The sequence below is a fragment of the Acomys minous genome (assembly GCF_964271855.1).
Source record: "Acomys minous genome assembly, chromosome: 12".
In the NCBI taxonomy this organism is placed as follows: Eukaryota; Metazoa; Chordata; class Mammalia; order Rodentia; family Muridae; genus Acomys; species Acomys minous.
This window is the reverse complement of record NC_140493.1, coordinates 100,606,586-100,620,270: the sequence shown is the minus strand read 5'-3', so window position 1 is coordinate 100,620,270 and position 13,685 is coordinate 100,606,586. Positions and strand designations below refer to the sequence as shown.

The 13,685-nt window shown below is 40.0% G+C and overlaps 1 protein-coding gene across 3 annotated transcripts in view; it reads right to left on the bottom strand.

Annotated features, from left to right (window-relative positions):
• The window catches only part of CEP112 (centrosomal protein 112), a 391,861-nt gene that overhangs the window by 221,487 nt on the left and 156,689 nt on the right, over window positions 1-13,685 (bottom strand). For all 3 annotated transcript variants that reach the window (XM_084751376.1, XM_084751377.1, XM_084751378.1), the window contains one exon: window positions 12,761-12,868. In XM_084751376.1, the coding sequence (XP_084607502.1) occupies window positions 12,761-12,868 (108 nt within the window). The remainder of the gene's footprint in view (window positions 1-12,760; window positions 12,869-13,685) is intronic.

The following is a 13,685-nucleotide window of genomic DNA, read 5'->3' as shown; positions in this document are numbered from 1 at the left end:
CCAAATTCACAAAAATTAAAATTTACATGTTAACAAAACTGGCACATATGGCACGGTCTTGTTCTAAAAAGGTTTTCATCTCAACTTCCTTATCCTTAAGTTTATCAAGCTCTTATGAAATTTACATAGTGATGCCATTAACAACAGTCATTTCTGGAGATTCTGAATGAAGCTACTTCCTATGTCCTGCTGCAACAGCTCCCTTTGGAGGAGCATTTCCATATGGTGGTGTTGCTAGTTTTTAACAAGGGATGCGCTCTCCCTCCAAAGTAATGGTTTCTAATAAGCTCACTTAGATATGATACCTAGATGAAGGACCAGGTTTTTCCACTTAAGTAGAAAACTAAAGTATGCTTACTAGTTCTGGACTTTGCCCTCATTACTCTTCTCATTGGCTCTGCGTCTACCTCACCCTGGAATACCATGCTCAGTTTATTACCAACTGAGATTCCTGTGGAGAAAGATACCTTATTTGCAGGCTTCTCTGGTAACCATGACAGCAATAATTTTTGCCTTGCATCAGACATTGATTGCCTCATGTGTTGAATATCATTTTTAATCTCTACCATGCTGCTGAAAATAAGCAGCCATTAAAAAAAAATCCTCCTGCGTTTGGCCCCTGGGAATACAGAGGAACCCAAAACAGAGCTAGCTGTTTAATAGCCCCAGTGTCCCCTCTGTTCACATTAAGTTATTGTGTACTTCAAAGGCTGATTTCTGTACCCCTCCCCATATTTGGTTATAAGCCTTGTTCTGAGAATCTCCTATCTTAATGTAATTGCTGCTCCCCAATTGTTCCCTGATATGGCAATAAAGCAGCTTACAGCCAATCACTGAGCAGGGGGAAAGAATAGGGCTGGACTTCCTGACAGCCAGGGAGGAAGAATTAGAAGAGGAAGTAGGGGATTTAGCCATGGGAAAGGTCCAAGAGACACCAGGAAGGAACTGAACAGGGAAAGTGTAAATATCTCTGTGATGTACACTGGGAGAAAACCAGGTTAGTTTATAGAGTTAGAATAGAGTAATAACTGCTCAGTTATTGTGTTGTGAAGCTTATTATTAAACTAATATAAAAGAGTCCCAATTATTTATATGATAGCCGGGTTAAGAAAGAAATTGAAAAACAAGCACAATTTTATAAAAATAACTTGAATACCCCACCAATAGTGAGGTCCTCTTGTAGTGGTTCAAAACAAAAACATATTTACATCCACCACACCCTCTAGAGAAGGTAATATCATCTAGGCACACTCCTGGAGTAGGTTTTCTAGGCTAAGTGGGAAAAAAACCCAACAATGAAAAACCTAGTATTTTTATTTCCTCATAGTTTTGACTCTTCCCCAATGTTTTTCCAAGCAGTTCATGTACCTCAACAATGTATCATTGCTACTGGAAGAGCAGTGAAGCTCACTACTAAAATATATTAGAAACTACTGTAAATGTTTCTACTAAAAATTAGGTTATATTTAGTGAGTGTGTGTGTGTATGCGTGTGTGTGTGTGTGTGTGTGTGTGTGTGTGTGTGTGTGTGAGAGAGAGAGAGAGAGAGAGAGAGAGAGAGAGAGAGAGAGAGAGAGAGAGAGAGAGATTAACTTAAAGGGGTCTGCTGTCTCCTTCTACCACATGGGTCCTAGGGATTGAACTCAGGGAGCCAGTGTTGGTGGCAAGAGTTTTTATTGATCTCATCAACTCTGTCTACATTTTTTAAAATGACAAATTAAAAGCAGTACAATCATTGTGTGCTCTATCATGATTGATCATCATACTAACAATTCAAGGGATAGTTTGCTTTAAAACATTAGTCATTAAAAGGCAGAAATTTTTCTAAACGGCTTATCTGGCAACATTTCAATAGCATGGCACATTCTACTTGAAGAGTCTCTGTGGAAAACTTTGATTTCTTGGTATTTAAATTTAGTATTACTTTTATACTGTTGGCAAGGCATGGTATAAAGATTCACACTAAGAAGCAGGTGGAACCCTTCTACTTTCCATTCCTGAGACATAGACCTAACAGCATCAACTGCTTGTAGCTCTGAGCAATTTGTATATGCAAAATACCAGAACTGCAATGGTAAAATCAGATCCCAGCCATCCAGCTCGACTAGGATAAAATTTACTGTAAGATTATTATGATTTCACTAGAGTGCTTTTATATCCTTATAAAAGGTGTTGGAGTCTTTAAAAATCATGTGATGAAAATATGCTACTCTATTGCCTAAGATCATGACTTCCTTAAACGGACCATTCCTTTAAGACATATACAACTATCTCAGTGTTTTTTGAGTCTAAATAAAAATGCACTTAGTATCAAACAAAAACAAAAACAACAACAACAACAACAACAAATCCCTGACAGTTTTATATAACTTTGTGAGCAACTGTTGTAAAAATTCCTCCTAGGAAGCATAAGTAATGTCTACCCATTCTACGGCCTCAATGACAAACTGGGGACAATTCCATCAAAGTTCACTCTGAAGAACAAATGAGTTTACTGGACTTCCTAATAAAGTAGAGGCAAGGGGCTACTTACAGGGGTGTGGGTACTTCTCCCTAACAGGCTTTACACACAAGGATGAGGTTCTCCATAGCAGTATATATGAATCTCTCCTCTCCTAGTCCTTTCTGACCTATAAACTTATTCCCTCCCAGAAGCCACGCAACAGGTAGTAGGGAGTAGCCTGGTAGCTGGACGAGGGTCTTGTGGCTCTCTCCATACTTAGTGTGGGTACAAACAGTCAATAGGCACAGCTGGAAGCCCTTTTTATGGAGAGCCAGGCTGAACTTTCCAAGATGCCAGTTGCTTGGTTCTGAGGCTATTCACACACAACACCTGAATATTAATAAAAATAGGCACAAAAGCATTTGTTTTCTAATAAAAAAAACTGGGTATATAGTTCATCTGGCAAAGTGCTTGGCTTGCAAACATGAGGACCTAGGTTCAACATCCAATACCCACACACAAAAAAAGCTGGGCATGGAGACACACGTATAGCCCCAGCTTTGGGGAGGGAGAGACAGGAGATCTCTGGGGCTCACTGGCCAGCCAGTCTAGCCAAATAATCACATTCCAGGCCAATGAGAGACTTTGAGGGCTTGTACGAGCCTAATCTTTTCCACATACACTAGTGTGTATGTTAATCTCCACCTACATGAACATCCACTACCCTAGGCCTAATCTTTTCCACATACACTAGTGTGTATGTTAATCTCCACCTACATGAACATCCACTACCCTAGCTACCCCCTACATGCAAAAGAGCAAAACAAAGTCAGTGTATCAAGAATAGAAACACAACTCTCATCTGTAGATGGCCATGGGGCTCCAGGAGTCAATGTATCCTACAAGAAAAAGAACGAGCCACGAAATCTGTCAAACTACAGTTCACGTTAGCTACAAAAGTTCTATTTAAAATGTTGTATTTTATGATATCTGTTGCTGGAGATAGTATAGAGTTTGCAGCATGTACAGATTCTGCATTCTTTTTCCCTCCTAGTCAATTATCAATACCAAGGACAAATATCTCCTGAAGGTTTTGCTGTTCAAGATGCACTGAGAGCCAGAGGTTGGAAGCAAGACTGATTACCAAGCAGAGCAGGGAAAGGTTTCTTCCTCACACACACTGAACACTTCACCATTTCCCCCAAGGCTGAGGAATGAAGCCAGGGCATCACACATGCTCTCTAAGCAGTAAGTGCTCTACAACTGAGCTCCATCCTAGCTCCTCACTGAGCACTACAAAATAATTGCAGGCCCGGGGTGACGATCAGCAAAATTACCTTGCACTATTAAAGCTTGCTGAAAAATGGCTTTTATTTCTCTATGCCAGATCTCAGTGGAAATTCAGGAAGTTTTTCCTGTTTCAATAATGCTCAACTCAAGCCAGCCAGAATAATCAGCAAAAGCAGTTAAGAATTTACCTTTATAGGTGGAGTTCAATTGTCTTAACTTTTCCTGTTAATTTTACATCTGTCTCTCTGAAGTGCGTTCTGTTCTAGAGGAAGTGTGGACTGTCTTAATCAAACACATCACTGTTGAGGAAGGAATATTAACTAGGATGGCCATCTAAGTTTTCAGCAAGTATGAATGGGGAAAAATAGGCTGGTCAAAGTTTAGAAACTCGTCCTTCGCCTACAGTGCTTCATGAATACTCATCATTTTAAATGGAACAACATAGGATCCCGGAACAAAGAATAAAATCAGGGCTGGAGAGACAGTTCAGTTGATAAACTGTTTGCTTATGCAAGCATGAGGACCTTAGTCTGATTCCTAGAACAAGTAAACAAAAAGCCAGGTGCAGTGTCATGTGACGGGAATCCTCATGCTGGGGGAGAACAGAGACAGGTGGACCCACAGTGCTCACTGGCCACCTGGCAGAGCAAATGGATGAGCTTCAGACCGTGCGAGACGCCGCGTTAAAGGAAGAACACCCGAGATTGACTTCTGACCTTCACATGCATGTGTACACACATGCACACATACACATCTGCACACATGGACAAACAGAAGTAGACAGAAGAAGGCTACTTCACTTTTCTCAGCACCAAACTGACCTGACTACCTGTGGGGTCTAGCGCATTTATAGTCTGAATGGCTATAGGCAGTTTTGCTGCTGCCAGAGACGGGTCCTCACCACACTAGTTCCACCCACTCTCTTGCAAAATAAAATAGTTACTCTCACAAGTGAGCCATCACTCTCTGCACATCAGTTTTTCATTCTTTTGGGTTATTCTCACCTGTAAATATGTTTGGAATCTATTTCATTTTTAAAATGTTTCCCTTGATCCTAGAAGACCAGTAATTATCACCTCATTTCTCTGTTCTTTCATTGCACAAATGAACTGCTCATACCCCATTGTTTCTCCACCTGTATCATTGAGGCTTTGTTCCCACATTTATTAGAACTGGACCAGTTGGCTAAAGATCTGCTTGGCAAGTTCAGTATGTCTCAGTTTCCACTTAATGTCCCCTCTTGGAAAGGTGTGAAACTCAATTCCGCTTCCTTGAGGAAACCCTTGTGGGAACCTCATGCAACCACAGTCTATTTCTCCTTTTATCTCACTGGCTGCTCCTTCTAAGACTCTTCTGTGGCTGTGTCTACCTCTATCCCTCCTCTTAACTGTTGTCATGGTCTTGAACTATCTTGGGACTTACTGTTGTGTACTCTTGTTTCAGTGTCTGGCATAACTATTCCTTTAGCTGCTTAGTGGGAAAAATCTAGTCACATCTAAGTTACACTCCATAAGCACTGACTCCTGTCATTATGATTACTTGTCATATGACAAGTACGACATATGTCATATGCATATCCGTATGTCATCTGCTATGTGCCAATATGATTATTTGTCATGACTCCACCACTTCCACATGATCCCAGCCATGGTGGTTTTGTTGGCTAGTTTCTATGTTAACTTGATTCATGCTAGGGTAGTATAGGAAGAAAACATCAATTGAGACCATGTTTCTACAAGACTGGCCTGCAGGGCATTTTCTTGGTTAGTGATTGATGTGGACAGACCCTGCCCATTATGAGTGGTGCTGCCTGAGTTCTACAGGAGTAGGAGGTCCTGAGTTCTATAAGAAAGCAGGCCAAGCAAACCATGAAAAGCAAGCCAATAAGCAGTACCCCTCCATGGCCCCTGCATCAGCTCCTGTTCCAGCTTCCTGTCCTGTTTGAGTTCTTACCTTGACTTCCCTTAGTAATGGACTATGGGGTAGAACTGTAAGCTGAAACAAACCCTTTCTTCCCCAGTGCCTTTGGTCATGGCCTTTTATCACAGCAATAAAAACCCTAACTAAGAGAGTGGTCTCTTGCCAGACTTCTGCTACCATCTCCAAATATACTTCTCTGCTTCCTTTCCTGCTTCCACTACAGTAGCCACAAAAATATTTGGAAAATACAGAAGGGAGATCTTGCTCAAATGCTCCCATAGTTTCTCATCACACTCCCAATGAAATCCAAACTCATCATCCAGTCTGTAATAGAGTAGGTGGGTTTACTCTCTTTGAATTCACTCTTTCCAACTCTTCCCCAGCTCAGTGTACTCCAGACACAGACCAACCCATGTCAGCCTTAGAAAGGCTCTTATAACTGCCTGGAATACAATTCCCTCACCTCAGGCTATGGAATGGGTTCTCCCATCACTTCCTTCAGCTAAGAGTTCCTTATGGTCCTCTGATGCCAATGTATCTAAAAACACCCTTTACTAACAATCCTAACAGCCAGCTTTATGGATCTTGAAAACAATGGTCACTGCCTCATCTTAACTCACCTTGAATTTTCAAAGAAAGAAATTATTCATTGCCATATCCTGAGCCTTTGGAACAATAATTAATGAAAGTATTTGCTCTATAAACATGAATTAATAAATGAGAAAGCATGGACTCCAGTTCATGTTTTAATCCACAAGGCAATGCAAAGAGTGAGTTAGCCATGTTACTATCAGAAAGGAATGTTAAATGAATTACCTGTAAGATGAAACATTATTGCGTACTCTGCCCACTGCCTTTACTCTTGCCCTCTTAATTCCCATTCTTTTAATCTACATGGAAAAGCCTCAGCACCTCCCCATCCCTTACTAACATACACAGGAAAAGGAAGGCAGCATGCTTTGTTTTTCACGAAGCCAGTGTCTCCAGACCCAAGCATCTGGCTTGTCCACATGTCTAAGGCCTGTAGCCTCACTCCTTCGATCTCTGATTTTGACAACTTAATGTCTAGGAATAGAGTTCTTATCCTTTGGCCTGTATGAACAATACATACCAGAAGGAAAAGTATTTATTATAGATCAGAGATCTTGGGATACAGCTCAGTGGTGAAGAACTTGTCTAGCCCTACATAAAGACCTGGGTTCCACCCCAAACTGGAAATAAAAAACAAAGCAAAACAAAAATCAAATGTAAAAGTAAAGCTAAGAATAACACTTTGTTTTGTCCCTCTGCCCCCAAAAGCACAAAGTGAACAGAATACAAAGAGAAAACGAACAGCATGCTGTACAGGATGTACAGTAAATTATGCACATCTAGAAATTTAAAAGTCACTTGAAATTGCATTTTGAAAAGAATTTAGAGAGACTCATGAATTCTTCATCACTAACCACATCTAGGATCTCAACAATAAAGAAACATTTTCCCTAATTTTAAGTCATTCTGGAAACCACCAAAGTAACTGGAGTAATCCCACTTAAATCAGCTCCTCTGTCCCTGGAATCCTCTAGCCTCAATAAACAAGCATGCCCTGTCTCATGAAAACACAGCTCTAGTGACAAGAACCTCCTAAGTGTGCTAATCTACTAACATCCATGCCACCTCTCCCCTCCCTACTTACAGCAGGGCCCCTGTGCCTTTGCTCCAGCAAGCAACATAATCTTTGATGAGGCCCCACTCACATGTCCACATGTCTATGATTCTCAGTCTCCCTCCCTCTCTCTCTCTCTCCTTCCCTCCCTCCCTCCCTTCCTCCCTCCCTCCTTCCAGTCTTCTGTCTCTTACTCAGTGTAGAATAAACAGCTTCTTAACTAAAAACTTCCCATTTGCATATCTTGCAGAATGGCCAGTCTGTCTCTGCCAAGACACTTCGTTTCAAATCACTCAAATCATGGTCTAGCCAGAGGATGGCCCCCATGTTTGTTTTTCACAATCCCTGACAATAAACACTTATTCTTTTTGAAAACTGTGGCCACTTGTTTATCTGCTGAACATTTCTCTCTAAAGGCTTTGTACTGTCAAGGGAAGACATAAAATAGAAGATTAGAGACTGATAAGACAGAATTGCCAAAACCACATTTCCATGGTTCAGGAAACCCTAGCATGCCTAGCTGGCTGTTTGTTTGCAGCATGAATGAAGTCTGTGAACAGACAATTAGAATTGTCTTTTTGTTCCAATGGCTTATACAGGAAAGGAACAGGAAATCCTGATGAAAGCTTGGGCTTTACAGGATATGTGTGAGTATTTATCCCTTGTGTTTGATGTTTCTCTTTCCACTTCTGTATACTTTGTGCCTACATTTGGCCCAAGATATTTGTTCTTTGCTTTTCTAACATGGTTATAGCTCCCAGAAAGAGGCGCCCAAAAACCAAGCCCAGAGGACAGTGAGGCCCACTTCCTCTGAATATCAGTTCCTCCATTAAGAAGCCTAAGGGCTGACTGGGGGAAGTGCTTCTGAAACTTTGCCACCAAAGAGCCTCTAAGCAGCAGAAAAGACGAGCAGTGCCACCATGGAGGCCTGAGGCCACAGCCCAAAGCATACTACAAACCGAACATTTCTTTGAAAGGTCTAATTTCATGTTAAAGGGTAGTGAGAATTTTGCATTTTACAAAGCAGGAAAGTCTATGTTTGGTTTAGTATGAGTATTATCTCAATAGTAAAGCCACATGCTTTCTGTTAAATAATCATGTGAAGCCAACGCTCCAGGAAGCAACGTAAGGAGCTTCACATGCCATATTAGCTCACCATCCCAGGGGTTACTCTGCCCCAGTGAGAGAAGCAAGAGGTGGGGGGTGGGGGATGCTACAGTCATAGTGTCTAAATGTTTACCTTTGGAAAAAAATAAGACGGAAACAGTGTCACACCTTTATTTGAATGGTAACTGGGAAAGTAAGTGCCGTGTGACAAAATCTGGTGAGTCAGATACATAAAGAAAGATTCCATCATGGCATAAGACAAGAGGCTGAGGCCAGATGAGCAGAAAAATCACACAATTCTCAATTTGGAAGGGACACACTGGGATGGCCCCCAAATGCACATCATACCTTCACAATCCTCCTAACAGATACTTGAACATGCCCACCCCGGGGAAACACACTTTCTCACAGACTTGGTGTACACTTGAATAGTTCTCCAGTAGAAAACCACATTGAAACAATTGCAACTGCTCATGGGGCCATCTGCATTTGGGTTCTGTTTCTGCTCCTGAAACTTCACAGCAGGTTTACAGTGGAGGTCATGTGAACGGCTCAGGTTCCAGTTCTGACCTGACACCTCCTCACGATGTGGAACTGCTATCACAGGACATGACTTACACTCTATTCCTAGAAGATGAAAAATGAATAGAGATGCCTGCCTGCCCCGTGCACTATAGATGAGCGTGTAGATGAAGGTGAAGACAGAACATGTAGAGAGTAGGGCTTGGCCCAAACGGACTCCTGAGAGCCATGGGCCTGCAGTAAAAATGGATCCTCAACTCTCTTTAGTATTGTCTTTTCTTGGCCAGATCATCTATTTTTTAACTATATTTTATTAATTTATTCATATTACATCTCAATTGTTATCCCATCCCTTGTATCCTCCCATCCCTCCCTTACTCCCCTCCCCTATGACTGTGACTGAGGGGGACCACTGCCTGTGAGAGACCCAAACTACAGGGCTGGCCTTCAGATTATCTATTTTTAAGTGCTTTCTCTGACACAATTCCAGACCTTGCTATATGCTAGAAATGTCTTATTGAACATGTTTAATTTGTCAATGGCCTATATAAACAGGACCTGATCGTTTACTCTTTATGCGACATAAGCTGTAGATAGACTAGGGCCGTAGCTACTTACATGGTCCTGTCTACTATCTTTGTGGTCCTGATCACTGTGTTCCCCTGGTCTCTGATTCTTTCTGTCACCTTTACTCTTGCCCTCAAATTTTTGCAGCTAATATTCTAAACCAAAGCACAGAATTTTATGTTAAATCCCAGTAAGTAATCTACTTAATTTCAGCCTATTTGAAGCATCATAAATTGAGGGGTTTTATCCTATACAGCAACTCCCTGTCTGAATTTCTGCTTCAGGAAGCTTGATTATAAATCACCATTAGCTACTAGAAGGCACTTAGCTGTCTCAGTTCAGGCTGACACAAGGCATGGAAAGTGGCTCTGTGAGGTGTCACTTAACTGAGCAGTTTCTCATAGTGCCTTCATGATGGCCCTTGTCAGGGAGCTCAGGAAAAGAGGACAGGTTACCTCCATTCCACTTTTCCTGGGCATCTACTGGGCTACTCTTGTCAAAGAGGAAAAAAAAAAGCTTGTTAGTTGAGTTGGTTTTGGGCAGGCTCATGGCAGACATGTGCAGTCTAATGCACTAACATGTCTCATGATAAACTTTCATAGTAAAAATATGGAACTTATGAACTGGCTTCTATGGAATATTGTGCTAGCTAATAACAATTTTCACTAAGAAAATACTTCAAAGTTTTAAATATTATCACACTGACAAATATTCTCCTAAAATGTATGCTGCATATACCCCCACATCTTTCCATGACTCTCTAAGGCCAAGTTCATATCTTCCTATAATATTCTATGTTCCATTCTCAGTACTACTTTCCTAAGCAGCCTCTCTAACAGCATTAGGATTGTGGAAAATACCCCTTATTCACCATGCCAAGTAGCTTCTAGTAGAAAGACACCTTAGAAGAACTCTTAGATGCTATGACATATTAATCAGAAATTGGCTGTTATTCTTCTATTATGCAATTTTTATTTTTAAAAATCTGAATAAAATATTTTTCTCTTTAGCTTTTATACTCTCTCTCTCTCTCTGTGTTATTGTGTGTGTGGTATGGTTTGAGTTTATTTTCCATTTTATTAATACATATTTATCATTTATAATGTAATATAACATTCTATATTTTCTATGTAGAGAATATAGAAACCTTCCATATGTTCTGTACTTTGTATAGTTCCCTGGCATCAAAGTTTCAATGTTTTAAATACCATGCAGTGCACTTGCTGATTTGCTAACTGTAAGTACCATCAGTTCCCTAGGGCACAATGTGAAAGCCTGCACTCATTAAACTCCTAACCTACAAGCCTGTGATCACACCAGAGGGATGTTTTATATTTCAAAACAATTTTGCTGAATTTATATATCTACATGATATGGATTCATATCATTTAATTTTATACAAATGCAATAATGTACAAGGTGTTCTAAAATGTACTTTATCTTATCAATAAATCTATATATTTGACATATTATTGCATCAAATAGATTTAGTGAGACTTATTTTATTTGCAACTTTCTATTTCTCCAAATTATCTATACACACACACACACACGTACATATATGTACACACTTTTGTATACATGTGTAAATTCTTTGTAAAGGAAGTTCCCCTTCTCCTCTCTCACTGACCCTTATTTCACTGTTCTTGCTACTTTAATATATAGTTTAGCTTGGGACTATGAGCATGTCATTCCCTAACTAGGGTTAATAATATAGAGTTACAAGAGACAATTTTTCAATAAAGAACAGATTTAAGGTGTAAAATGATCTGCTAGGTTCTATAGTTCTAGAGAAACAACAACAACAAATGATGCAGGCTAAACAGATGTAAAGTCTGACAAAAGCCATGAACACAGGTTAGATCTTACAGAGTGGGCATAAGTTGCCTGTTCATAACAAAGCAAAATTGTCAGATTCTGAACAAGGAAGACCAATTCATATGCACTTTCCTTTTAACTATATGCAATTACACCATCCCTATGGAAGTAACTCAGGCAATTATTTTTACTAATATATTAAGATTAAAACAACAATCCTCAGGACACATACCAGATCAGGCTTGCTTTTTCCTGAATTCCAGGAAACCACTAATTGCTATCAATTAGTAGGGGGAATGAAATCCAATGATCATAAGGGATTAATTAGTTTTGATATAGTACCTGCTTAATGGAGCTTAAAGTATAACTTTAAATTATTCTTATTTTAAAATTTCAAAGATTCAAATATCTTTAGGAATAAATTTATTAACCTGAGTTACAAATCCAATTAATGTCTTTCCAGATGTTAAGGGCAAGCAAATTAGATAAATAAAAATTTAACAGTAGTTAACTCTTGTAGGAGAGTGTTTGCTTGGTCGGTTGGTTGGTTGGTTGGTTTTTTTCAAGACAGGGTTTCTCTGTGTAGCCTTGGTTGTCCTAGACTCATTTTGTAGACCTGGCCTTGAACTCCCATCCATCCCCCTGCCTCTGCCTCCCAAGTGCTGGGATTAAAGACGTGCGCCACCACACCTGGCTCTAGGAGAGTTTTAAAGAGAGTAACTTTTGATTCTTAAAATCTAAATTCCTTGCACCACAGTTTGGGTCTATTTCCTCGGCTCTCACAGCTAGGATTCTTCTTCCCACATCTTGCCTGACCTGGTTTTATTGTTACTTTTCTCCCTCCCAGCTTACTCTCTTCTTCGCTTCCTGTAACTCGTTGTTCTCTCTGCCTAGAATCATAACTCAGAGACTTCTTGGCAGCTCCAGAGGACCCTCAGCGGAGATGCAGGGACCCGAGACCCATTTACCCATGTTGATGATCAGACTACGTGCCTAATGGGCAAAGTCTATGGCATATTCTTTTTCCTCTTGACTCAATTTACAAAATCACTTCAACTTTTATTCACGTGTTGGCTGTCTATGAAAATCTAGAGTGTATCAGCAAAGGAATCTTGCCTTCTTGTCATTGCTTGGTGCTGTGAGCAGGGCCTGGCACACAGCAAGTATACAGTACTATCCTGTAAATGACTGGGCCAGTCATCCTAGTCGAAGTCAAGGATAACAATGAAGTTTTCAATTAAATATTCAGAAGAACAAACTATCAGAATAGGCTTCAGTAAATATTAAAACTTTTGTGTCTGGGTTTCACTACAATATATTATTTTAAATATATCAAATATATTAATGGTGATAGTTTTATTTTACAGAGATTTCTGTGATAGAGATGTTTACAAGAGGTATTACATTCTTATTAAAAATTAACTGGCATCATGAAAACGGAAGGCTGACCTGCTGCTCAAATCTCTGCTTGACATCTTCCAGCTGCCACACGAACTCCTTGGACTGCTTCTCACGAAGCGACTTGGACCTAATTAGGTCTGCTTCCACCCTTTCCATCTAGGAAGTAAAAAATCAAATTTAAAAACACCTTATATTTCATAGTTAAAATTTTGCCCATCTCTTAAAATCCTAGATCTTAAACACCTCAACAATCAGTGATGAAAGTAAGGTTGAGAAAAGAATGAAACATATGACAATTTATTTTAGTAAATTTTAATTATTTCAAGAAGGGAATTAAAATTAGTATACATCTGAATATGTTCTACTGTTACAACAATAAAATATACTACATTAATGAAATAAGGAAAAGACTCTAATGGTCAGGACATTCTCCCCAGTTATGTGGAGAGCAGGGACTGACTCTGCCATGAACTCTGGTGCCCCATATTTGACAACCTCCTCTGGGTGGGGAGGCCTCAAAGAAAGAAAGAAAGATGAGACTTGATAGCCTATGACTATATAGAGGGGGAGGAGGTCCTCCTCGGTCATAGACCTAGGGGAGGGGAATAGAGTGAAAGTGGGAGGGAGGGAGGAACGGGAGGATACAAGGGATGGGATAACAATTGAGTTGTAGTCTGAATAAATTAATTAAAGAAAAAGAGTCTAGGTAATCACCACAAGAACTTAAAGAAAAGCTTTCGACAAAATTCAATGACTTTATTTTTCTTTTAAGATGTGGTGTTTCCACACTTAGCGTAGAGGTCCTCCAGCTTCAGCCTCCCATTACCGGCATAGTAGGAGGCCTTTATCACCAGAAACTGAAAGTCAACATCTTTATCATTAGCAACTCTTGACAAGTTAAATATAAACTATACCTTGACACAATAATGGTGTTAAGCCCTAAACTAGCATCACATTTAACTATGAAAAGCTG